Source organism: Myxocyprinus asiaticus, chromosome 10 (genome assembly GCF_019703515.2).
Source record: "Myxocyprinus asiaticus isolate MX2 ecotype Aquarium Trade chromosome 10, UBuf_Myxa_2, whole genome shotgun sequence".
In the NCBI taxonomy this organism is placed as follows: domain Eukaryota; kingdom Metazoa; phylum Chordata; class Actinopteri; order Cypriniformes; family Catostomidae; genus Myxocyprinus; species Myxocyprinus asiaticus.
The window spans coordinates 48,884,038-48,911,330 of record NC_059353.1 but is presented as its reverse complement, the minus strand read 5'-3'; the positions used below and the strand labels follow the sequence as shown (position 1 = coordinate 48,911,330).

At 34.5% G+C, this 27,293-nt stretch overlaps 1 protein-coding gene across 1 annotated transcript in view; it reads right to left on the bottom strand.

Annotated features, from left to right (window-relative positions):
• The window catches only part of LOC127447535 (bromodomain adjacent to zinc finger domain protein 2B), a 93,294-nt gene that overhangs the window by 43,127 nt on the left and 22,874 nt on the right, over positions 1–27,293 (bottom strand). The window contains exons 2-7 of the mRNA XM_051709484.1: positions 14,919–15,023; positions 11,502–11,690; positions 6,892–7,050; positions 6,533–6,654; positions 5,143–5,331; positions 1,395–1,832 (exon numbers count right to left, since the gene is read on the bottom strand). Of these exons, the coding sequence (XP_051565444.1) occupies positions 1,395–1,832; positions 5,143–5,331; positions 6,533–6,654; positions 6,892–7,050; positions 11,502–11,690; positions 14,919–15,021 (1,200 nt within the window). The 5' untranslated portion in view covers positions 15,022–15,023. The remainder of the gene's footprint in view (positions 1–1,394; positions 1,833–5,142; positions 5,332–6,532; positions 6,655–6,891; positions 7,051–11,501; positions 11,691–14,918; positions 15,024–27,293) is intronic.

The following is a 27,293-nucleotide window of genomic DNA, read 5'->3' as shown; positions in this document are numbered from 1 at the left end:
GCATTATTTACTCTGTTAAACATCATGTGTTAAGATGTACATTTTATAAATCATAGTTTTTATGGTTGTTTTAGGGTTTTCGTGTTTACGGCGTTACGTCATCATGGCAACGAAGTTGTAAAATTGGCTATAACTTTACACAGAAAAGGTTAGCAAGTGATTTTATCACACTAAAATCCTGTTAACAAGCATACTGTTTATTATTTGTGGTTATACCATGAGTATTTTAACATTTACAGATCGGCCCCCATTGACTTCCACAGTAAGTGTCTCACTGTAACCCAGATTTTTTCTTTTTTTTTAAAGAAAAGGAGGGATGTGTCTAAATACATTTTTGTGGTAATCAACATTATACCACAAATGCTGTCGATTGAGCTTAACTTGTATTGAACCCGGAATATTCCTTTAACATTTTTAATGAGGGAATGAACTACAATCCCATGAAGCATTGCGAATGACGAAATCGAATTAAAAAACGATGGAAAAATTTTAAACTATTGATTTAAAGTTGTTTATTAAAAGTATAGAAACAATATATTTTGATCGTATTGCGAAATATTCATATATTTACAAATAAGTAGTTTGAGAGTGTAGGGAGAGCGACTCGATTGCGTCATTCACAGTGCGTTATGGGAGCAGAGCTCTTTTGGTGCGCTTAGTTTGCCACAATTCTCTGATTGGTAGACTTTCCCTCTCAGGATCCTGGGTAGTGTAGTTCTTCACCAGGAAATCTGCTATTAAACATGATATTGTTTAAAAATTCAGTTGAAATGACACAGACTGATGGCTTCAACAGAAGCATATACCATTGATTAACAAACTCAGAGCTCACTGTAGGTCTGTCTTTAAAGGTTTATAAGTTATCATTAATAATCAATTCCCTACTCCAGCCGGGTCTCCTAAGCAACCAAATTGGCCCGGTTGCTAGGGAGGGTAGAGTCACATGGGGTAACCTCCTTGTGGTTGCTATAATGTGGTTCTCGCTCTCGGTGGGGCACGTGGTGAGTTGTGCGTGGATGCCGCGGAGAATAGCGTGAGCCTCCACACGTGCTATGTCTCCACGGTAACGCGCTCAACAAGCCACGTGATAAGATGTGCGGATTGACTGTCTCAGACGCGGAGGCAACTGAGATTCCTCCTCCGCCACCCGGATTGAGGCGAGTCACTACACCACCACGAGGACTTAGAGCGCATTGGGAATTGGGCATGTGAAATTGGGGAGAAAAGGGGATAAAATAAAATAAAAAATACAAAAATAATCAATTCCCATCTGGAAAAAACTTATGGGATTTTTACTTCCAGAACCAGACTGTTGTGCTCTATTATTAAATTCTGAATTTATGTTAGTAGCTTGTAGAATTGCAAACTATTATCGTCTACGTTGTGTGTTGCACCTGTTTGAGTTTGCAGAGGTTGTTCATGCTCAGGAGAGTCCCGTTAAGGTAATTCCTGCCCATTTTTAGGTTGTCCAACTGCAAAGGAGGGGGTTTTGAGGAGGGTGACAGTGACGATGATGAAGTCAGAGATATAGGCTTCAGAGGGGATGAGTGCAAGAGAGTTTTAGGAGAGGATAAGGACAGGGGTTTAGGAGGCACTGCCTCTCGGTCCCTGCGCGACTTGATGACTAGTTCCAATGGTTTTGTGCTGACTGCGAGACCTGTGTTCTGGATGATGCTGGTGTGTTTCCTGGGCTCCTCTGAGGGTTTAAAGGACTGGAAGGGCAGGGGGGTCACGTGAAGCATTGGGGGCTGGGACGAGATAGAACTCCGGATGTCCCGTGTATTCTGCCCTGCAGTGCGATGATCCTTCTTCCTGTCCGTCTGCAATTCACCCTGTGTAAGGAGAACAACCGCTTTGATTTGGCCACCTGTCTCTGACATCATTGTTCAAACATGTAGACAGTGTTTGTCACAACACCACAACATTCACCTGCAGCAGTTTTAAACTCATAATACCTTCTAATAAAATCGTATTTCCCTGCTTCGTCTTGCAAAACAGCTTCTTTTTTTCCCCCTTTTTTTTTTTTTATGGTAGATGAAATGTTTACAAAAACACTATTTTTGTATGGCAATGAACTGAACAAAAGATGATGACTCTTGCAATTGAAATGAACGGGGACAGTCTATAAATGCTAAAATACACATAAAATTGCTTTTCCACCATTAGGGCGAAAAGGTGTTTTAAAACTGTGCTGATACGGGCCAGTTCCCTGGTTTTTACTCTGCTAAAGCACAGGAAGGACATGGCCAATGTCGCAAAAAAGGAAAGCAAAGAGAAGGTGAGAGGTTTACCATCATAAGCTGAGAGGTTGTGTATGCCACCAGACACGAACACACAGAAAGGTCAAAAGTTCCCAGACTAGCTTAAAAGGACATTAATTGACATAATATTACATGACTAATATATTGATATATTATATGAGTTTTAATGAGCTACAGGTAGTCTACCTCCCTAAAGAAAGAGAATGGTCTGTATTCATCCTGCAAGACTATTACAAAACACACTCACTATAAGTTACACCCCCTTCAAATAAATGGCAAAATGCTGAATGTCACATTCATACATTATGTTTATTGTTTATTTGGAGTCCAGCACAGCAAACCTACACCTATCCCTACCCCTAAACCTACCCCTAACCACAAAGATTACAAAAATTTCAAGTTTGTAAAACTTATCAAAAATACAGCAGCTGGTGACAGTGAGGAGAAACATGATGAAAATGAAGAGAAGTTGTACCAATGTGTAGCTTGCATGCTAATCGGCTAGTTGTATGCTAAGCTAATAGGCTAACTGTTAGGTTGCACATAGGGATGCACAATTATGAAAATTTTTTGCCTGATACGATACCAATTTTAAAAAACTATATGCCAATACCGATATTTTTCCACTTACCTTATTTTGTCATCAGATCACGGGTTTTACCTTGGAATACATAAAAAATGTATAGGAGGTACAAAAGCTTTTTTACTGTTCTAACAATACATAATTTCCAGTATATCTATTTTCCAATATATATAATTTTTGATATCTCAGAAGTCAAAATCTGCTGGTTTCAAAGTGTTTTGGATGGTTTCTCTCATCATGAAAAGGTAAGTTCCGCTTTCACAACTGTCACGTCCGTTTATGGCGGTTTTTCCCGCATTAAAATGAGAATGAGTAAGAATGAAAATGTAATATAACGTTCTTTGGAGTGCCAACCCTTCTACATATTGTGGCTATAATTATTTCTGGATTGGTTATTTGAATTCACAGAGTTTTTACAAAGTGTGTTACTAATTAATTATAAATAAACCATCGTTTTTTTTCATATCAGCGTTATCATGCTTAAAGTATAACCGATGGTTTTAATTTGGTCAATAGATAGCCGATACATATCGGCAGCTGATACGTCGGTGCATCCTTACTTGTTAGCTAACTGGAGAAATGTTTTATTTCACAATTTTAAAAGTTAGTCTTTGTAATATTTACATAGTTTATGCAACATGAATCATTCAGCGATTGCATAGGATTAAAAAGTTCTTTCAGCAACAGAATCGCTTTATGATCAAAGGAGGCGTTACTTGCAGTGGCCGAATCGTGTAGTGGGTGTTCCTTGTCATCTTGCCGGACGCAAACAGATACACTTGGACGAAAAAGGCGTTTAGAAAAATAACGTACTAGTAGTTAAATCATCATCATAAAATCATGAAGATACACTAAACACACTCATTTTCATGAACTTATTTGTGAAAAATAGTGGTTTCAATGTTTATATCGATCTATTTAAAATGGCAGTGTGACTTATTTTGGGATAAATGACAGCTTATTTTAATAAAGTAAAAGTGACAGTAATAATTACATTGTTACTGATATTTTAAAATGAGTATTTGCTGAATATAAGCAACTTGTGCTTGGTTAAAATTTTGAATATTATTTTATCGAAACCCCCCTTTGAAAAAAAATACAAAGCTTTGAAAATTCTGACATATGCATTTTATAATATATATTTAAAGTATGAACTAATATTTGTGTATTTTCATATATGCAGCCTGCTCTGTCATTATAAAGATCTCATTGTTTTACATTACAAGCTATTATGATGTCATCTTACCGTAAGTTCCTGAGACCCAGCTAAATATTTTTAACAATTTCCCTTTTTTTAAATGTCAATATAGTGTTTGGTGCATAAAATACATATGATGAAAAAAATGTATTGAACAAAGAATATTATATTCATATTGTATTTGATGTGATGCATTTCAATCCATATTTATAGAGCAAGGATAGGAAGTTGTCATGGCCAAACTCTCAAACATTTGGTATCTCTGAAAAGCCCAGGGAGTCCTCTGATAATACCCCAAGATTTACCACTGTAGCATATATGGGCTAAGAAAAACTTAAATAATAAATTGCTGGGCCTCGGGAGGATGATGACCTTTAAAGCCCAATGCATCAAATATGATACATAAAAACATGTGCATTTTTTTTTCTTTTCTTTATTTTTCTTCTGACAATTCTTTCATATGTCAGGCTTTACAGGGTTAAACAAGATTAATGAATGCTGTAATATATTGATTAATTGTTTGTTCATGATACAGAATGTATTTACTAATGTTAACAAATGGAACCTTATTGTAAAGTGTTACCAATTATTTTTTTGTGGTAATCAACATTATGTCACAAATGCTGTCGATTGAGCTTAACTCGTATTGAACCTGGAATATCCCTTGAACAAGTAAAACTTCCTTTGGCGAGTAAATAAAACTGAATGTACTGTAACTTTATTAGGAACTGCAACATTAGATATTGTTTAAAATGCAATGCAAAAAAATAATAGTGTGACCCTCGCTTATGTGAGTGATGTGTGCCATTCAAATCAAAGACAAACAGATCAACTAAAGAATACGTGTGTCATGATTCACTTCTAACAGCTTTCTCCTCAGTGGAAATTTTGCCATTATAATTTTATCTATAATGCCAAAATGTTTTGTTTTTTCTCCAGAGCTTCATCTGGCGACACATATGAATAATATTCCCTGCATTAAGACACCAAAACAAAATTGTGATGTGTCTTGTGATGTGTCCGTTTGTGTGTTTTAAACTAGGTTTTTAAATGATTTCTTTTTTCAGCATCTCAGATGTCCTTGTCATTGACCCACACACCTTTCTCTTCTCGTTCGCTTCTTTTCCGCAGTCAGACTCCACACTGTCATCGCTTTGATCATCATCATCATCATCTTCCTCCATGTCATCCGAGTCACTGCTGCTGAGAGCATCACTAGAACAGTCAGAGCTGGATGCTGATTGGCTGTCACTGTTGATTGACACATCTGACACTTTCCTACAAAATTTCTGTAAGGAAGAACAATGTCAGTCGAGCAGCCACATACACACACACACCTTTCTGCAACCCTTTCGGTTGACATGTCAGACTAAACATTTATTCAAAAATATATGGATGATGTTTTCTGTCAGGGAGCGTCAACGAAATTTGGCATACCGATAAAACTGATGCACATGTTGGGAAAGTATTACATGATGTTTACAAACAATGTAATGATCAATGCTGGGTAGATTACTTCTGAATTGTAATCTGATACTGATTACAAATTACATGACTAAAATTGTAATCGGTAACATAACCTCTTGGATGACATGTTGTAAGTAATCTGATTACTTTTGGATTACATCTATCCCTAAACTATAGAGCGATACCGATATTTCTCCACTTACCTCATTCCATCATCAGATCACTGTTTTACATAGGAATTATGCTTTAAAATATAATTTTCGATATCTCAGAAGTCAAAGTTTGCTGGTTTCAAAGTGTTCTGAATGGTTTTACCTCATCATGTAAAGGTAAGTGCCGCTTTCACAACTGTCATGTCCGTTTATGGCGGTTTTTCCACATTAATGTGAGAACGAGAAAGAATACAAATGTAATATAACATGTTCTTAGGAGTGCCAACCCTTCTACATATTGTGGTTATTATTATTTCTGTATTTTGCATTTAAATTCAGAGTTTTACAGGGTGTGTTACAAATTAATTATAAATAAACCATCGTGTTTTCATACAGGCGTTCTCATGCTTATTACAGATATTCCGATGGTTTTAATTTGGTCAATAATTGGCCGATAAATATCAGCAGCCGATACACTGGGGCATCCCAAATAAAAAGTAACTCTGATCTGATTATTTTAGAATATAATGTCATTACAAGTACTTGATTGTTGTAATCTGATTACATAATCAACATAACATGTAATATGATACTGCCCAGCATTAAGATTATTTACAATTGACCATCAGGTCTTTCCAAACTCATTTTCAGCGAACATAAAATTTTGTTCAACAAAACATTGAGGAACGAACTTTCAGTCTGTTCTTCACACAAAGATTTCATATGGCTTCAAATGACTTGGAACAAGTGAGATGGACTACTATTATGATGCTTTTATTATGTCTATTGGTCCTTCTTAGAGCTTGACCAATATCAGCATACAGGTTTGGAACAACATGCCGGTAAATTTGTGATAAAAAAAAATGTTTACCTCATCTTTTGTTCTGTGCCTAGATTTCTCTTGGCGCTGGTTTTGGGCTGGTTTTTGGCTGGATTTCGGGCTCTTGGTTGGATCTGAAGGGGTGAGCGCTGGAGAGAGTGTGGAAGAGATGGCTGTAGAAAATAACATGCATGAAGCATAAGCAAATATGTTTGTACATCGTCAAATATGTGATTCTATAAACTTGAAGGAACTGAAAATTATTTTGATAGCAAACCCTAGCGAGCTACTATGCGGTCTACTGCCAACATAGGCAGCATCGTAATTAAAATGGAACCTTATAAGTGACTGATTTCGAGCCTTCAATTTAGGGTAGCAACTCCACATGCATACGAGTGATTATTTCGCACCTTTAGCAGAAGCATGGCCGTTCTTACTGGCAGCTCGGGACTGGAGCAAAGTTTGGTCTCGACTCAGTGACGAGGTGTTGAATAACGCCGGCAGACCCAGAAGATGAGGGAAGAACACCGCTGACCCCTGACCGTTAATATCTACAGAATGCCACCAATCTGATAAAACAGAGGAGCAAACAGATAATTTAACAATCTAAACATCTGGTTTAAAATAAGGCATGTTTTACACACTGTTTTTGAATAATTAAACACATAGAAGAATTATATTTAATCATTTTCTTTTATATGCACCAATAAAACAATGAAACAGCAACATTTACTTGCATATATATATTTTAACAAAACATTTTAATTGCTAGATGAAAAAAATGACATGCATGAAGTTCCAAAAATTGCATATTCTTTCTTTCTTGTGCAGAAGATTTTTTGAAGGATGTTTTAGGTGTTTTGGTCCATACAATGCAAGCCAATGCGTCCAAAACTTTCAAGCTCTAAAAGGACATAAAGGCAGCATAAAAGTCATCCATACTACTCGAGTGGTTTAATCCATGTCTTCTGAAGTAATATGATAGGTGTGGGTAAGAAACAAACAAAAATGCATTCCTTATTCACAAAAAATAGCGTTTTACAGAAGAAAGTCATACGAGTTTTAAGATGGCATGAGGGTGAGTAAATGATGAAAGAATTTACATTTTTAGGTGAACTATCACTTTAATTTTATATCGGCTGCAAAATTAAATCACAAACATATCATGAATATTTTGTATATCACACAGCCCTGGGCTGTAGGACACAAAAGATTTTTGTAAGTGAGAAATGATTACAAATGATACTATATAGCTTGAAAACCCCAACTAAAATTAACCCTTTAAGCTCGGATGGGCCCACCGGCCACAATAATAAATGTAGTTATAATTATATTAATAACTGCAGTTTTGACAAACACAAAATAAGTATCGTTTGAAAGCTTAGAAGCTCTACTTTCCAATGCATGTAGGCATTATGACCAAAACAGAACAAGTGCTTTGAAATTTGCAGACAAATCAGAAGTGTTCCGTTTCTGATAATTTATTAAAAAAATTTTAAAAAAATTGCACTGTACATACAGTATTATTGCAATCAGTAAAAATATCAAACTCATCAAATTGCCATGTGTTTTATGTTGTTGGTAAGCTCTCAAAGAGTAGAATACAAGACAAAAATATAGTGAGTAATAGCTAAGTATATGTCTTTGACATATTTTGATATTTCATGTGAACATGTGTTGCTTGTATGCCGCATTTTCACCTATAACTTCACGAAAAATAAAAAGACAATAAAATATCACATACCATTACTTAGAGGAGGTTATTATCTTTCAAACGAGCCCACACACAAGGTAATCGTGTAAATTATCTAATGATCCATGCATCCGAAGCACACAGAATCTGGCTATCTGGCATCTTGCAATCTGGCTGAGAACACATATGCTTTCCTGGATCAGATGACATCTTCGTAAATTATGTAGCATCATGGAATGCTAAACCAATCGGAATGAGTTCAGATCAGTGTAAAAAATCATCCATATTTCGGCAGAGAGACTTGTGATTGGTGACTGTTACATATGGCCACCAGGAGATGGCGCCAAGTACATGACACAGACTCAATGATGACTCAAATGGCACAGAATGAAACTCATTCTGTGAAATCTCATTACTAAAATCACGTCTGCATGCTATGCAAACCTTTAGTCATTGTTGTGTCTGCATGTGTAATTAGTTCTTAAGAACAATTATTATGTTTTATTTGTTTGGAGAGGCTTTTGGAGACTTGGATAAATTATTTTTGTAATGCTATAACTTCTGATTGCTTTGTCGTATCAACACAAAATTTGATACGACAAGTTCACAGTTACAGTTGACATGATTGGGAACAAAACAAAAGCAGTTTTTCGGAGCCACCTTATTTACAGCAAGAGATATATAATGTCAAATCAGAAAAATAACAAAAAAAGCAAAAAGAGAGTCTCATATTTTATCATATTCTATATCAGTAAAAGAAACTGAAAAGTTTTCTTTACAATGATACCAAACACTTGACACATCTTGACAAAAACAAAAAAAAAAAAAAAAAAAGTAAGCCTTTAATTTTGGGTATGCCACTGAAACAGTAAATCTTTACAAACACCCTTACAGCTTAAAGGGTTAATGCAGAAACTGTACACACTTGAACACGAGGTGCTAAATACAGTAAAAACCAACCTAAAATGTGCTATTTCACTTAAAGTTGCTGTAATATACTGCAGTTGCTGTCTCATTAACAAAGGACACAGAAACACATCACCTTTGTTAAACAGCCCAAAAACATGTTCATAAATCCTCTGAGAGCAAAACAAATCTATATAAACAGATGCCGATTTGACAGCTTCAGAGAATTCATCTTGTGATTACAGAATCCTGTTTCAAACACACTTTGGTGCTATTTCACACACTTTCATTTCAGTCCTTCATTATAAACATGCTGAAGATGGTAAATCTAAAGCAGAAATCGCACAACATTTTCCGCAATCGCTCGCTCCCTACACAGCTGCAAAAACAAGACACTGTAAACATCTACTTTACGACAAATTGCGCACCATGTCCTACACGGATTACGCAACATCATACAAACACTTCACAATCACAAAAGCATCAGGTTATAACATTGAAAAGATCTTTTTGACGAGACAGATTCAGTATTCGATTGTCCTTCAGGTTTTGCTTTTATGGCAACAATCTTTTGCTCCTGCACAGAGAGAAACATTGCGTGACACAAAGCGATTACAGGAGAGTTTGAGGGACCCGAACTGATACAAGAGGTTAAAGCAAAGCTTTGACCCGCAGCGTTTAGGTCTTCATAAATGTCAAGGCCTCAGTGTGGACTGCTGGACTGATGTAGAACACTATAAAGAAGATACATGCTGCCTGTGTGAGAACAATCTGGGAAGACGAGTTTGGAATAGAGCTGCTTTCTTCAGCACTTGAATGAGCATTCTGAAACTAAAATGAAAAATGATTGAATATCGAAAATTGTTTTAAAGAAGGAATATTTATTTTAAAGGAATAGTTTCATTTCTGACTTTAAACCCTCCAAAAATTGGCCCCATTCACTTCCATCGTCTCACGTCACAGTCTCACTGAAACTTTGATTTTTGCTTTTTTTTTTTTTTTTTTTTTTTTTTTTTTTTTAAAGAAAAGGCCCTTAAATAACAATAACTTAATATATAATTATTAAATAGGGTTAGTTAGGGTTAGGGTTATTATAAATATAATAATTCCGATAATTTAAATGCATTACATTATTGTGGCATACGAGTAAAGCATTGATAAGACCATACGAAAAGGCAATATATTGTTTATTTCCATATTATTGAACATAAGTCCATCATTGTCCTACAGTCCACAGCGATCCATTCGTCAATCTAGATTGATAAATAGATTTATAAGGGCTTTTCTAAGGAGCTTTTGGAGCATCACACTTTAGTTGCATCGCATCATAAACACAGCTTTTTTTAAGTCATTGTGTCAAGTTAAACGTAGTTCGAAACCTAAAAAAACACGTCTCAAGGTTCAAGTTCCGTCCAGCTGTGTTTGAGCGCAAAAACCTGTTCTCATCTTGTGCTGTCACAAGTGTCAAGCAAACCGGAGTGTGGCTTGTTCTCTGTAAATCTGTGCGTTGCCTTTACAGCTGGAGTTTCATTTACTGCCCCCTGCTGAAAACAGGAGGTACATCGAGCTTGAATCCTCCGATGGAAGGAATATTCCTTATTACGGTCCGAGTACATAATTAATTGCATTCATTTCTTAACATGTTTTTTTTTACATAATTAATCGCACTGAATTAACACGTTAAATTGACACCCCTAATTATTATAAAATGAATAGTTACGACTCTAAATCAGGCGTTGCTAAAAGAAATCTTTATCCATCACCGAGTAGAAAAACTTCCGTCATGGTCTATTTATATCAGTCATATTTCTTAATCACCCCTCGCACACTTTTTGGAAAATTATACACTGGTGAACAAAGTCAGTTTAATTGTCATTTTTACACATTTCAGGGCAATAAACTAAATTAATAGCAATTAATAAATTAGGAATTATCCATCAATTAAAAGAAAAAAGAAAAAAGGTAAATAGCGAAGAAATTTTGGTTAGCGCAACCCCTGCTTTAAATTTTGAATGGATGAGGCACGCTTGAAGCCGATGTGAAACGCAGATCAAACAATGCATATACTATATTTATATTTGCTACATTGTTTGGAAACTGTAAACAGGCTAATAAACTATTTTAGTGGAAAAACATTAATTCCAAATGTTATTAATACTAAATGTATCCATTTATTGAACACTGGAGTCTTTTATCATATTGCTGTTGCCACCACATTATAAAAGCAATAAGCCACAAGAGTCCACGGGTTACAGCGATTTAGACAAATACCTCTTATCTGTAGTAAAATCACAGTAATGCACAGTCTGAGTGGCTTATTTAATGAACTATGCTGTCAGTCTGCAGGCCGACATTATACCTGTGAAGACACATACTTGCATAGTGACATTTGAAGATTATGACATATTCTGACCAACATACCTGGCAGAGCTCCGAGCTGAGAGTGGGCAGCCAATGCGGCAGACATTCCCAGAGTTCCCAGACCACCAAACACAGACCGGCCTGGAGCAGAGGAGTGAAGACTGAAGCCTGGCTGATGGATCAGGGGAAAGACACTGGAAACTGAAGACATTCCCAAACCTGGACTCCCAAACATTCCCAACAAATGCCCTGAGAGAGAGAGAGAGAGAGAGAGAGAGAGAGAGAGAGAGAGAGTCATAAAATAGCACTACCTTTATGCATGTACAGTGGCAAGAAAAAGTATTTGAACCCTTTGGAATTACCTGGTTTTCTGCATTAATTGGTCATAAAATGTGATCTCATCTTCATCAAAGTCACAAGTATAGACAAACACAATGTGCTTAAGATAACACCACACAAACAATTATTATATTTTATGTCTTTACTGAACACATCCCATTAAACCTTCACAGTGCTGTGGAAAATGTAAGTGAACCCTTATATTTAATAACTGGTCAATCCTCCTTTGGCAGCAATAACCTCAACCAAGCGTTTCTGGATTAGACCTGCACAACGATCAGAAAGAATTGTGGACCATTCTTCCTTACAAAACTGCTTCAGCTCAGCCATATTCTTAGGATGTCTGGTGTGAACGACTCTCTTGAAGTCATTCCACAGCATCTCTGTTGGGTTAAGGTCTGGGCTCTGACTGGGACACTCCAAAAGGTGGATTTTCTGTTTGTGAAGCCATTCTGTAGTGGATTTACGTCGATGTTTAGGGTCATTGTCCTGCTGCATCACCCAACCTCTACTGATCTTCAGCTGGCGCACAGCCATCCTGACATTATCCTGTAGGATATCTTGATAAACTTGGGAATTCACTTTTCTCTCGATGATGGCAAGCGGTCCAGGCCCCAAATCATGATGCTCCCTCCACTGTATTTCACCGTTGGGATGATGTTTTCATGTTGGTATACGGTGCCCTGTTTATGCCATATGTAGTGCTGAGTGTTCTTCCCAAACAATTCAACCTTGGTCTCATCAGCCCACAAAAAAAAAAAAAAAAAAAAAAAATGTCCAGCATTTTTCTTGCCACTGTATAATAGACTGATATATAAAACCGTGTTTGAATATTTACTGTCAGAGATCATATTAAATATTCATACATTATTCAATGTTAGAGATACAGATGGGGTGACTGGCATTCACAGGAAATGGAAAGGAATAACCAATCAATTTCCTTTACTTTTTACTGACTGGTTACTAAATAAGGTTTTAAAAATAATAATTTTCTAGAGATTGCAATCAGAAAATATTATGGATCTGAGCATAACCAGAACAATTTAGATTTACAACAGAAAGTTCTGTCCTGATATTACCGGGGTTTTTTTTTTTTTTCATGATTGTGGAAATCCTGTTTATTTCAATTCATTTGACAAGATGTTGTTTTGGAACTATAGCAAATAAAAATAAAAATCAGCACCCCAACAATTGAGCGTCAGTCTGAGTATGAGTAATATTATATTCTTCATATATACTCCAAGAATACATTCATAATTATATTTTTTTGTATTAACTCACGTCATGTCATTTTATTCTGTGAAATTTAAATAATTCTATAAACCACATGCATAAATGAAATGCTCTTTATATAATCACTAAACCAATTAAATGCATCTTTCGAGTCGTTGCTTAAGTAGGCTAAAGGCTGAAATTATTTACTGCTGAAACGCAGCAGTAAATGATCCCTCCCAAGAGATTCCCAGAGGATAGAGGACAAAAAGCTGGACGCAGATTCCCTTCAAGAGAAACATAAAGGGCGCTTGCGTTCTCTGAGCTGCCGTGACGGCCGGTTTACATAAAAAATAAAATAATAAAAAAAGACAAATCTTGGCTTTGAATCTCATTCTAATGAGCTGCATATTTAGCATCAGCTCCTTTGAGGGTTTGTGAAAATAAATGTCTTGAAGGATCGGTCGAAATCTCGCACCCCCCTCCCCCTCATCTCCTCTGGAAGAGGCAATGAAATCTGCAAAAACCCTTTAAATATTAATGCACTTCCAAATAACCAAAGGGGAATGTTGAAGTAAAACAAAGAATTCAAGGAAATTTATTTGCCCTGGCATTCACCATTTCATAGTGAATAATACATTTTGTATACTGTAGATACAGTTAAAAAATAATATATAAATAAAACATGGCACACATAAACATGGACATGGTTGGATCGTGGAAAGTGGGCGTTCCATACAGAATAAAGTCCATTATATTGCGAATATGAAATTTTAATACATTGAGGGGTTATAACATTTCAAGACAAGAAAAAATTCTTAGATAAATCATGCACAATAAGACCACGAATGCAAATTAATAAAACAAACAGGGTACATTTTGATTTCATGTTGATTTTAATGCTCACACACTCGCAAGTCGCAAGAGATTGAAGGATCACATAATTTGTCTTATGGCACGGACTTAAGGAAACTTAATGGCCAAATCAAAAGCGTATTAAAATCATTATGATATTTAAATTTATATTGGCAGCAAAATCATCACAAATATGTTATATAGCCTTTATACACACATACACCTGACTGTAGAGATCGCCACTGATTTGAACAGGTTACACTGGTCAATATAGGTTATCTTGGGGGGGAAAAAAAAAATATTGTTGCATATTAATGTTTTCTGATACATAATTCATGAGCGATGAAGAAAAACCTCTAATGGCTTTTTTTGCTGTAATTGCATGAAGAAAAAAAAAATATTTTTTTTGGCATTTCTTATCATGAAATAGAGCAAAGAGACTGGGAGAGAGAAAAAAAAAAGCACAAAATCGCAATTTAAAAATGTGCATATTATTTTGTGGCCAGGTTATTCTGATAGCGTGTGCATTAACAGCAGGCAGTCGGCTGCCTGGCAAAATAATGGCTTTGACTATAATGACTTTAGAAATAAAAAGCTTATCACAGTCTAAACGAGAGCAACATATTGGCAGTAGATGTTCCAGAGTCTGTTTAATTGTTACGGTTTATTAATGAAGCAGCTCTTTATATTTTCTGTCCGACTGTCAGAAAAGTGTGAGACAGCTGCACTTAAGATGCACATGGCGCATTTCTGATGTTTGGATAATAAGGTGTGCGCGCGCTGAGAGCATTTTCAGTAAAAGGGAGCTCACATGTTTTTAAATTAATGTAGCTCTTTAATAATCAACTTTGTCCAGCGAGTGGCAGAACACTATAAACAAAACACTACATCACTGTTTATTTGTCATATTATATTACTGCTATGCAGCTTTAAAGTCGAGCAAACAGATTAATCAAATAAATGCACCAAACATTTCTCTCGTATGAAGCATTGGAAAGTCAGTTCAGACATTTCAAGTAAATGTAAATTCCCTGCATGGATTTTCTTATGTGTGTTTGTGTGTTTTCTTACCGCTCATGCTGTGGTTTGCTGGTGCGGGGTCGTTGTGGTTTGTTGCAGGTCTGATTGACATCTGATTGGGGGTTGGTGACACTAGACTCTCTGTTGACTCCATATCTAACAGACACAACATATATTACAAAATCAAAACTGCCGTTCAACCAGCACACACACACTTTCTTTCTATTTTCAGTCAGGACATAACAGCATCTATAATGTGATTTTGAGAAAACCGTTTTTTGTTTCTTTCATACTTTTTCTTTTTGATTTAGAGGTGAAACGAGTTCTTTTAAGACTCACTCGCATGTGTTTTTCAATGCTTTATAAGCTCAAAAAAGCTTCTTATAAACTTCAGAAATGGAACACAAAACACGTACAAAGATGCATCTTCTATTGAATGCAAATGTCAGCATCATTATCTCTTAGGGTGCATTTACATAACAGCAAAATCACACCGACTAACAACAAATAATTTGTGCTTTTACATGGACTGCAAATAAAGAGTGTTGATGGTAAGCACAAATAAAAAGAACAAAATCTAAAGAAATATAAAACCAGTTTTATGCTTCCGTAATGTGTTTTTCTCTCCGTTTTTTATTCTCTGCGAAATATAAGAAGTGACTTACTTAAAGGGATAGTTCAACCAAAAATGAAAAATCTCTCATGATTTACTCAGTCTCATGCCATCCCAAATGTGTATGATTTTTTTTTCTTCTGCAGAACACAAATGAAGATTTTTAGAAGACTATTTCAGCTCTGTTGGTCCATACAATGCAAGAGAACAGCGTTGAAAACTTTGAAGCTCCAAAAAGCATATAAAGGCAGCATAAAAGTAACCAAGTGGTTTAATCCATGTCTTCTGAAGCGATCCAATCAGTTTTGGGTGAGAACGGACCAAAATGTAACTCCTTTTTCACCTTAAATCTTGACATCTTTAGTCTTCTTGGTTATCATGATTTCAAGCTTGATTGCACTTCTAGTGATCTGTGCATGCATCAAACACTAGGAAGTGTAACTGAGCTTGAAATCATGATCGTGTCTAGAGACCGCAATGACAAGATGAACACTAAATAAGGAGCTACATTTTGGGTCTGTTCTTACCCAAGACCAATTGGATTGCTTCTGAAGACATGGATTAAACCACTGGAGTCTTATGGATTACTTTTATGGTACCTTTATGTGCTTTTTGGAGCTTCAAAGTTTTCGACACCATTCACTTGCATTGTATGGACCTACAGAGCTGAAATATTCTACTAAAAATCTTAGTTTGTGTTCAGCAGAAGACAGAAAGTCATACACATCTGGGATGGCATGAGGGTGAGCAAATGAGAGAATTTTTATTTTTGGGTGAACTATCCCATTAAACAATTAAAGTCCGTTATTCCAATTTAATCTAAATTTAAACACAGCAAAATGTATAGCCAATGAGGTGTGAAGAATATACCAGACCCAACACTTGATCTTTCATTGAGAACAATAATGCTAATTAAACCATATTTAAAAAACATATTTCCTGCCCCAACTTCATGTTAATGATGTAAAAACTACACTCGTCAAGCAATTTAATGGGGTCTTCAACCAGAATTTATACTGTATTTTAGTCCTTACATGAAACAAAACACCCTTTTGTCACATTTTCCAGAGCAAATACATAACTATTGAGATATAGGCCTACATGTATATTGAATATGGTCAAAAGTCTGAAAATATTCATATTTATTTATTTGTAATTTTTTTTGCTATATTGCCCAGCCCTATGTGCAAGTTCATCCTCGGTTTCTCAGTAACATCAACATATCACACATCAGTGCACTAAAAATCCAGCACAGTCAGAAATTAAGCTAATTCTGGCCACATGAGAAACATGTGAATAGACACCGCACGCATTATAAATAACAAACAGGCTAAAATATTCCTTTCTCCTTTCATAAACCTCTATTCTTGATAACAACAACAGGGTCAAATAGACGCTCATCAGTGTCTCGGGCCACTCAAGTCACACAGAAATGAGAGTCGAAGACAAAAAGAAGAGGAAAATGGACTCACAGGAGGAGTGATTCTGAAAGACAGTGGGTCAGGCGTTTGATTTGATAGGCTGTAGAGTGCCTATTACATACTGGAACCTTGAAGTAAACAGGAAGTAAAAAGTCTCAACCCAGCAATATACCTAAACAGTTATGATTATTATGCTATATATATATATATATATATATATATATATATATATATATATATATATATATATAAACACAGCTCATCCGATCAGAACTTGTCAGAATTATCTATTTTATAAAAATAGTTTTGCAAGATCAAAACTGATAGGTAAAGTCTGTTGGACCCTCATGTCAAATGCTCAAGTTTGGCATTTGTCGACCTGAAACCTGGTTAAAAAATGACTCTCATCTCTATTCTCAGATAACTTCAGTTTTACCCAACTGCCCTTCTGATGACCCTCTTATAAGATGGACAACAAAAAGAGACATCACAGTGAAAGACAGACATGCATGAGAGTAAAATGAAATCTTCAGCCATTGCAGGATGTAATGCAGTGGGGTTTTTTTTTCCAGTAGGCTGTTTGAATTTCTTGGGAAATGCTCTTTACAATCTGTGAAGTAATGGCTTCCTCCTCCAGTTTCGCAAAGAGAACATGAGACTTAAGGCCAACATACATTTTACACAAGCATGTGTTGGCAGAATGAGAATAAGGGGAGGAAATGTGCTTCATTGTCATTGAAATAATGTTACAATGCAAATAATATCAGTTACACTTTCAATGAAGCCCTTATTTATAATGCATTGTAAAGGCATTATAATGCGTCATAATACACCTTATAATATATGTTATAACTTCTCATAAATATTTGTAACCTCAATTATAATACATTCTAATACTTCCCTATTCATAGTTATACATTAGAGTATAGTGCATTATAACACAAGCAACATCCAATTTTATCTGCAGAAGTTATAATGTATTATATATATTTGTAATATATATATATATATATATATATATATATATATATATATATATATATATATATATATATATATATATAACAGGTATGCTTTAAGTAAAGTGACAAAAGCAATGTCTTATTATAAACATCCATAAGATATTTTAAAGTGGTTATAAGACAAGTTATATACATTATACATGCACAAAATACAAAAGAACACACATTCAGTGTCAAATCTGAGATATTACAAAAAACACTTATAAAGCTACAAGGTTTATATATATATTATATATATATCTACAAAATGTGTATGTTGATCACACATGTAGCCAATCTTGTTGGGTGTAAACACACCCAAGCATAAAAAAATAAAATAAAACAGATTCCACACTGGACTCTGTTCAATAAACTTTAATGTATGTGCAGCTTATTTGGAGACTTATTTTATAAATAACTTACAGTATATAAATTTGACTTGTATACTGGCAAAGACCTCTTATAATATGATCATGTCATAAAGCCTTTTAACTGTTTACACTATACAGCACTTATTAACTTTATTAACTTCTGCTGTGTTAAAATTGGATGTTGCTTGTGTTATAATGCATTATACTCTAATAGGGGAAGTCTTATAATGTACTATAACTATAGTTATAATTATTTATGAGAAGTTATAACTTATTATATGGTATATGAGACATCATGCAGTATAATACATTTATAATGCCTTTACAATGCATTATTAATATGGGCTTCATAGAAAGTGTTACCAAAAATCTTAATTATAACGATGAAAAAAAGAAGAAGCTAATTTCTTTATTTTTGGAGTGCAAAGTGACCTGGACATGTTTTTGTGAAATTCATGCAGAAAGAGAAAACTGGCGATAATAACTGTGAGAGACAATTTCCCCAGGGTTATTAACTTCGATTACACTAATATTGAGCTCTGCTTGTTTACAACCCGTTCAAATTGTTCTAGCACATGTTTTTTAGCCTCTGGTGACATCACACCATCATATGTGTCTGATTAGCAAATATGAGGATAGAAATTAAGGTTATGAAAGAAAATTGCAAATAATGCAGGAGATTTGCTCTCAGCTCGGCCTCTGGTGGGAAATAAGTACACACTGGATATTACCAAGTCTATTGTGAGATTACAGCCTTTTCCAAAAGATCATTACTGTAATTAGTCTAAATTACAGACATTTACATTGAAATTTAGAACTGAATACCATTTATAGTGCCACAGAGACACCGTGTTTACAGTTTTGAGAAAATTAACCTACAAATGGCTTACTTATAGTTGTCTCAGTATTTAATAAAACGAGGTACAGCTGCTCCATCAAGACAAGGTGGCTCCGTCAAGATAATGCGCATGACGTAGTGGATAGAAACCAACAACGATTCATATTTTCTTTAGTTGAATTTTTTTTTAAATAGGCTTAAGAAATGTTAAACATTCAGATGGAACCCCAGCTAGAGACTCGTGTTTAAAAGAACCTGACATGGCATCTAAAACAATTCAGCGCTCCTGCGCAAGACATCCATCTAGTACATGTTTACATTGAAAAACAATGCAGACGGACACAAAAACAAGTTCGGTGTGAACGGCCCCATAGTGTGTCCTCATTCGGTTTCAACAGATTTTAGAATATAGAACAATTTAAAGCTAGATTGAATTTTAAAACTTCCCAGTTTCCAGAACAGATATATATGTGTTTTAAACCTACTATTGCACTGAGGATCTGCATACAACTTTTGCATTCACGGGTCAATTTTGACCCGGTGGAGTTCAAGCTTATAAATCATTCATAACACAATGGTTTTCATCTAAAACTATATTGCAAGTCAAAAATATGTTCCTAACTGTTCATACATGTAGAAATATTTATACTTTTGGCATGTTAACTAATAAATATAAAAGTAAATAATATGCCATTTTTTAAAATAATACAATGTATAAATTCTTTGGCATTTCAAAGTATACATTAACTACAGCAAAACCAGTGTGATACGTATGAAGACTTTTTTATCAACATTTTTGAGAAATGTATTCTAAATATAACATAACATACAATTTTATATTAACATCTAATGTGAGAATTACTAGTAATTTTAATGTATTTCCTATATTACTCATAACTGCTCAATACAACTTGGTGGTCAAAAGTTATGAAACCAGCATATTCATTTTCAACTAAATGTGGGCGGGTTTAAGTGGTTTACGAGGACTTTTTTTTTAGGTTACAATCTGGTAATTACAAGGGTATTATGCTATAAATGTGGTTTATGAGGACATTTCTAGTGTCCCCATAATTCAAATCGCTTAAATAAATAAATAAATAAAATAAACAATGTTTTATTGAAAAAGTAAAAATGCAGAAAGTTTTCTGTGAGGGTTAGGTTTAGGGGTAGGGGTAGGGTTAGGGTTAGAATCTATAGTTTGTACAGTATAAAAATCATTATGTCTATGGAGAGTCCTCATAATGATAGCTGCACCAACGTGTGTGTGTGTGTGTGTGTGTGTGTGTGTAGTCCCAGTGAGAGACAAAGTGTGTGAGAGAGTTTGGGAAAGAGGTAAAATGCAAGTGAAGTGTTTAAGTAAAAATCTAATTCATAGATGTACAAAAAAGAACAAATCAACATAATCATGTGTAAAGCCACAATTGATGCCTGGGTCAAAATTGACCCACGAATGCAAAAGATGTTTGTTTTTTTTAAATGGCTATGTCTCTTAAACAATTGTATTAAAATATCTGGAAAAATAAATACATATGTGTATTTTGATAGTCTTGATAAAGTCCCAAAGTTTGGTTCCCGTACTAAAAACTATGTGGTATTTATAAATTATTATCTACCTCTCCCGGGTCAAACATGACCCGAACCTAAAAGGAAGGTGAAGAGATGTTTTTCCCTTTCTCTATCAATGTTAACAAAGTGAACTCTCAGAAACATAATTTGCATAGTTTAAGCTTCAATCACCTCTGCAAAATGTACACACATTTCATAAAAAAGTACTTCCTGTGCATGGATTTATTTGCATGTAAACATGTGAGTGTTGGAATATAAATGACAGGCAATCACAGACAGGGAAAGGGAGTTATAAATGAAACAGAGCGCATCTGTGCAAAGGTTACAGCTCATTTGGCAACGCTGCAGAAAAACAGAACGATGCCTGGGGCTTGCATACCTCACACTCTTCATCACACCAATGTCATCTTCACGTGTGATCTCTAATCAGACTGAATAATGAACGAGAAGGGGAGAGAGACACAGAAAGATCTGATGATATCACAGTTCAGCTAAAAGGGAAGACTTCTAATGTGTGTACACCAGTGGTTCTCAACCGGTTTTGCTTCAGGACATCATGTGGCGACCCAACACAGTAACAAAACTATTGTTTATTGCACAAAAGTGAACGGATATGCCCTTAAAATGAAACATGACACGAGACTGTGGAGAGATGAGGCTAATTTTAAAACCTTGACCTTCACAATACAATGGCACCTCAAAAGCGAGGACACTAGTAGGCCATTTAGATGGACCACACTTCACATGTCAGCGACAATCATGACAGCAGTGACCAAATAAACAATGTAGATCTATTATTTATAGAGGCGAGGGCAAAGTCACTATAACTTCTGCATTGTTTCTTTAGAACAATAATTTAGTTACAATTAATATAAACAGCCGTAGGAAATGAAGGCCTCTTAAAACTGAAGTGTGTAATTTTTAGCGGCACTAGCATCACCAAACAGATAATAATTGTTTACAAACAGGTTGTCCAAACAGATAGTACCACCCCCAAACTCATGCCATTGGTTTAGTCAATGTTTGATAAAGAAAAATAACAATGTTTGTATTGTTACTGACATTACAAAATAAGCATTTTCTGAATATAAGCAACTTGTGCTTGAAAAAACTTTTGTACATTATTTTATAGAAAAATAAAGTTGAAATGCATGTATCAAAATTATACTAAAGGATTTTGAAGTATATATCTTAATCTTCATTACATTCCATCCATACCCATCACAATAAATTACACATACAGTATCTTTGAAAATTCTGAAATATAATTTTTAGAAGATATATTTAAAGTCTGAACTGTTATGTATATTTTAAAACATGCAACATGTTTTACATAACAAGCTATCATGTTGTCATCTTACAATAACCTCCTGAGACCCAGCAAAAATAAATAAATAAATAAATTAAAAAAATAAAAAATAAATTAAAAAAATTAAAAAAAAAAAATCACATTTTTAATAGTACACCAAGATTTACTACTGTGGCATTTATGGGCTGAGAGAAACTTTTGTTATTAAAGTCCTATATAAAAATGTATTGCTGGGTCACAGGAGGTTAATGACCTTTAAATCCTTATGTAGGCTATCAAATATAATACAAATAATTAATAAAAAAAAATAACAAATATATATATACACAGTATAAATATATATATATATATATATATATATATATATATATATATATATATATATATATATATATATATATATATATATATATATATATATATATATTTTTTTTTCCTGACTGTTATTTCATATTTAAGGCTTTATAGGGTTAAGCTGGAATATAAGGAATTTTATAATTTTTCGTATTCATTCATGTATATGCACCAGTACAACAATTCATAGTAAACAACAACATATCGACATATTTTTACTGATACATTTTGATTATCGGAATGTTTAACTCTTTAACACAATGTTTTTCACAAGATCAGCTTTAAAGCTGAAGTGTATAATTTCCGTGCTACTAGCACCACCGAATGGTAAGGCTGGGAATCGCCACAGACCTCCCTATTCGATATTAATACAATATTTAATAACCGATTCAATATATATTGCAATTCAGTAAGTATTGCAATTTGATGTTACAATATATTTAGTGTTAACTGTATTAACCACTTTTTTCATTTAAATGAAATATTTGCTGAAGAACAGTTGTGTCTGACATGATATTTCTTTCACTCCGTAATACAGAATTTTCAGGTAAAAGGTTGGGATTGTCAGAACTACTCATTTTCATAACTGACTAGTTGATGCGTTGTCTATTTTTAGTTGACTAGTCCTGTTAAGAAACCCCTGTATAATTAGGCTGCATTACTGTATGTCAATGTGAGCCCTATAAGACGAGTTTCGCCCATAGACGTTAAGCTCAGCCCTTTACCAGGGGAACTAACAGATATTCAACAAAAAAATAGGCTGAATAACTATAACCTCTTTAAATCACACAAAACTATCAAAATAAGACACTAAGAAGCGAGAAAGGCTCCAAACCAAAACCACATGCGCATCTGTGATGCAGAATGAAGCACTTTAATGTAACTGGAGCGTTTGGGGTCACGGGGTGATCCTCACTCCACTTTCAAAAGTGCAGAACTGTTAATGTAGATCGTGGCATCCAAAAGTTTGATTAGACTTTTTTTAATGCAACTATTTATTAAGGCAGTGTCAGACAGAATCTGCAGAACAACTCCTGAAAAATGTTTTCCCCAACACCTCCCAAATAAAGCTGTGGATTTGGCATAATAACAGGAACACTGATCACAGCAGAGGATTTGACGTCCGATACTTTAGACGGACACTTTGTGCTACTAATTTAATATAAAGAATTTCTGGCGAGAACTTCTGATGTAATTACATTTACAGAGCATGCTTTCTTTTTAGAGGGCAAAAAGTAAAATGTACAGTGTGTGTTGCAGGTATTCTCCTTGTTGCCCTGTGAGGAGTCAATTGTTTGAGTTCTTCAGTCTTCAAAATGAATGTTCCTAATGTAGAACTTGTGTTCAGACCACAAGCAGTATAGAGTGAATCTAGATTTTTTCACCAATACATTTACATGTATGCATTTGGCATATGCTTTTATCCAAAGCGACTTACAGCGCCCTTATTACAGGGACAATCCCCCCTGGAGCAACCTGGAGTTAAGTGCCTTGCTCAAGAACACAATGGTGGTGGCTGTGGGGATCGAACCAACAACCTTCTGCTTACCAGTTCAGTGCTTTAGTCCACTACGCCACCACCACTCCAATAGACAGTGATGGGCAGTAGCTTTTCAGTAGCGAAGCTATATTTTTTACTAGGTAGCGTAGCGTTGAGAAAAACCACACCGCTACATCATGCCTTGTACCTGGTGTTTACTATTGGCAGTTTTGAATCAGAGCTAAAGATGTCTGATAATGAATCGCTCATTTGAGTCGGTACTTTAAAATGAATTGGTCATACGTGATAGGAAAGCGGTCTGTATTGGTTCACGATTCAATCTGAATAACAGAAAGCTTACGCGCGCGCCGATTAATCATTTATGCACGCTCTCAGTTGCCAACATGCTCACGGAATATTCTCAGTTTCCTCCACTTCGGAGACCGTCAATCCGTGCATCTTATCACATGGCTCATTGTGCATGACACTGCGGAGACTCACAGCATGTGGAGGCTCATGCTACTCTCCACACAACTTACCACGCGCCTCAATGAGAGCGAGAACCACTAATCACGACCACGAGGAGGTTACCCCATGTGACTCTACCCTCCCTAGCAACCGGGCCAATTTGGTTGCTTAGGAGACCTGGCTGGAGTCACTCAGCACACCCTGCATTCGACTCGTGACTCCAGGGGTGATAGTCAGCGTCAATACTCGCTGAGCTACCCAGGCCCCTAGAATGAAGAATCACCCATTATTGTTTTCCTGCAAGGGTAATAATTTATATTTCTTCACCTGTATTACTCCAAATATATTCAGTTATACAACCCTATGCAACCATTAACTTGCATTCAGCGACAAGCATTCAGAGGATGTTTTGAACCTTATAAAGTCAGTTTTAATTTACACTCTGCAACAGATTTAAATCCCTTAAAAACGTGAGCATGATCTGCGGAAATAGTTCTAAGGAAAACACTGTAACACGCAAAAAACAACCACGACGAATGCTAAAGTCACCCTTGAGTAAAAAAGACACACTGAACCTTAAAAATGGCCCCCTTTCTCCCTTCAAGACAATTACAATGGAATTTATACTGTGTACAATTTCACTCAAGCTGCTCTATGGTAATATACTGTACATGTGCATGCAATTACTGCAAACATAAATGAGAACTTCAATTAAGATTCCAAACTATGATTGTTTTTCCAGATTCAACACATCCTTAATTGGTTACGGAACAAGTCCAAATTTATCACTGGAAATAACATATAGTATAGGGCTGAACAGTTGGCAGACCTTGTTAGACTAGAGCTAAAAATAAAAGGTCCTTCTTTTGTATCCATGGTGGAATTTAATTTAAATGACACGTAGAAATCATAATTACATTTACAGAACATGCTTCTTTTGAGAGGGCAAAAAGTTAAAAAGTTAAGAAGTTAAATATACAGTACATGTTGCTGGTATTCCCCTTGTTGCCCTGTGATGAGTCAAATTTGAGTCTTCAGTCTTCCATCACAAAAGCCATTTGTATTCAGTTGCCATGAAATGATAGCTGGTATTGTTGGTTCATAATAAAAGAGTCTCTCAACTATTTGTTCCAGGTTTGTCCTAAATCTGCCTTTAGCTGTTTGTAAATGACACTTTAAAAGACAGTGAAGTTGGGTTGAAAATACAACATAACCAACAGAGCAAAAATCTCCCTGAGAGGCCTACACTGAACAAAAATGACTAGTAAGATTTACTTAGAAAAACTGTGTGCACAAACTTGTGAAATAAATCTTAAGTCATGCATGCTATGTAGTCTATAATGCAACATCACACTGCATTAACAGCGATAGTAACAAGATGAACGGGTAATTTTGAGTAGCAAATGAACTTAAGACTGCACAGGAAACAAGAAGTTACCAAAGGTAACAACAATATTAACAATAAAAACTGTATAAATAAACTTGCAAACAGTGAAGCCATGCAAGCTCATTAATTATCCAAGCGCAGTGCATGCTGGGGATACCAGATTCAAAAAGTACAATTTATTTATTTTATTTACCAGTGAAATTTACTCAAATTAGCAAAATTATATTTACTTATAAGCCAGAGCATTAATTTTTACGTTTGAATGTAGAATTTACTTTAATATTCTAATATGATAATAATAATAATAATAATAATAAATAATTTTAACTGGAATATTTACAAGTTTACGCTTAAACTAATTTCTAATCAAATATAATAATAATAATAATAATAATAATAATAATAATAATAAATAATTTTAACTGGAATATTTTCAAGTTTATGCTTCAACTAATTTCTAATCAAATATAATATTAATAATAATAATAATAAATAATTTTAACTTGAATATTTACAAGTTTACGCTTGCACTAATTTCTAATAAAATAATATAATAATAATAATATAATAATAATAAATAATTTTAACTTGAATATTTACAAGTTTACACAAACTAATATTCAAATAAAATATAATAATAATAATAATAATATCATTTTAACTTGAATATTTACAAGTTTACGCTTGCACTAATTTCTAATAAAATAATATAATAATAATAATATAATAATAATAAATAATTTTAACTTGAATATTTACAAGTTTACACAAACTAATATTCAAATAAAATATAATAATAATAATAATAATAATAAATAATTTTAACTTGAATATTTACAAGTTTACGCTTGCACTAATTTCTAATAAAATATAATAATAATAATAATAATAATAATACTCATCATTTTAACTTGAATATTTACAAGTTTACGCTTGCACTAATTTCTAATATAATAATAATAATAATAATAATAATTTTAGTGTATAATAAGAGTGAAAAGCAAGCATTTTCAACACACTGAAAGAAATGCATTTTGTGGTGAAGTAAATATAGCAAAAAAGATACATTAAGTGTAAACTTGAAATCATTAAATAAATTCTACATTTCTACTCAATTCAAGCATGTAAAAGTTATGCTCTTTTGCTTATAAGTAAATATAATTTATGATTGTTTGTTATCTTTACAATGCGCCCCCATGTTTCAATCCTAAAGTAGAAAACCTTATATTCACAGGTAAATATAATAAGTGAATTTTACTTAACTTCTCAAACTGGTATTTCCAGCATGCACTGGGCTTGAATAATTAATAAGCTTGCATGGTTTCACTGCTTGCAAGTTTATTTTCACCAAATTGTTGTTACGTTTGGTAACATCTTGTTTTGTGAGGTCAAATTAATTTTTCAACTCAAAATGATCCATTCATGATCAAATTAAAAAAAAAAAAAAATTATCTGTTGATTGTCACCATCGTGGTGTTTCGTGCATTAAACATTGAGGTCTGTGTTTGCAGCTCTGTATCTTGTTTCTATCACCAGTAATGCAAGGTGATATTATAGACTACATGTACATAGCATGCAATAAGCTTCCCTGTGGAAGGCTTCCGTATGTCATGTGGTA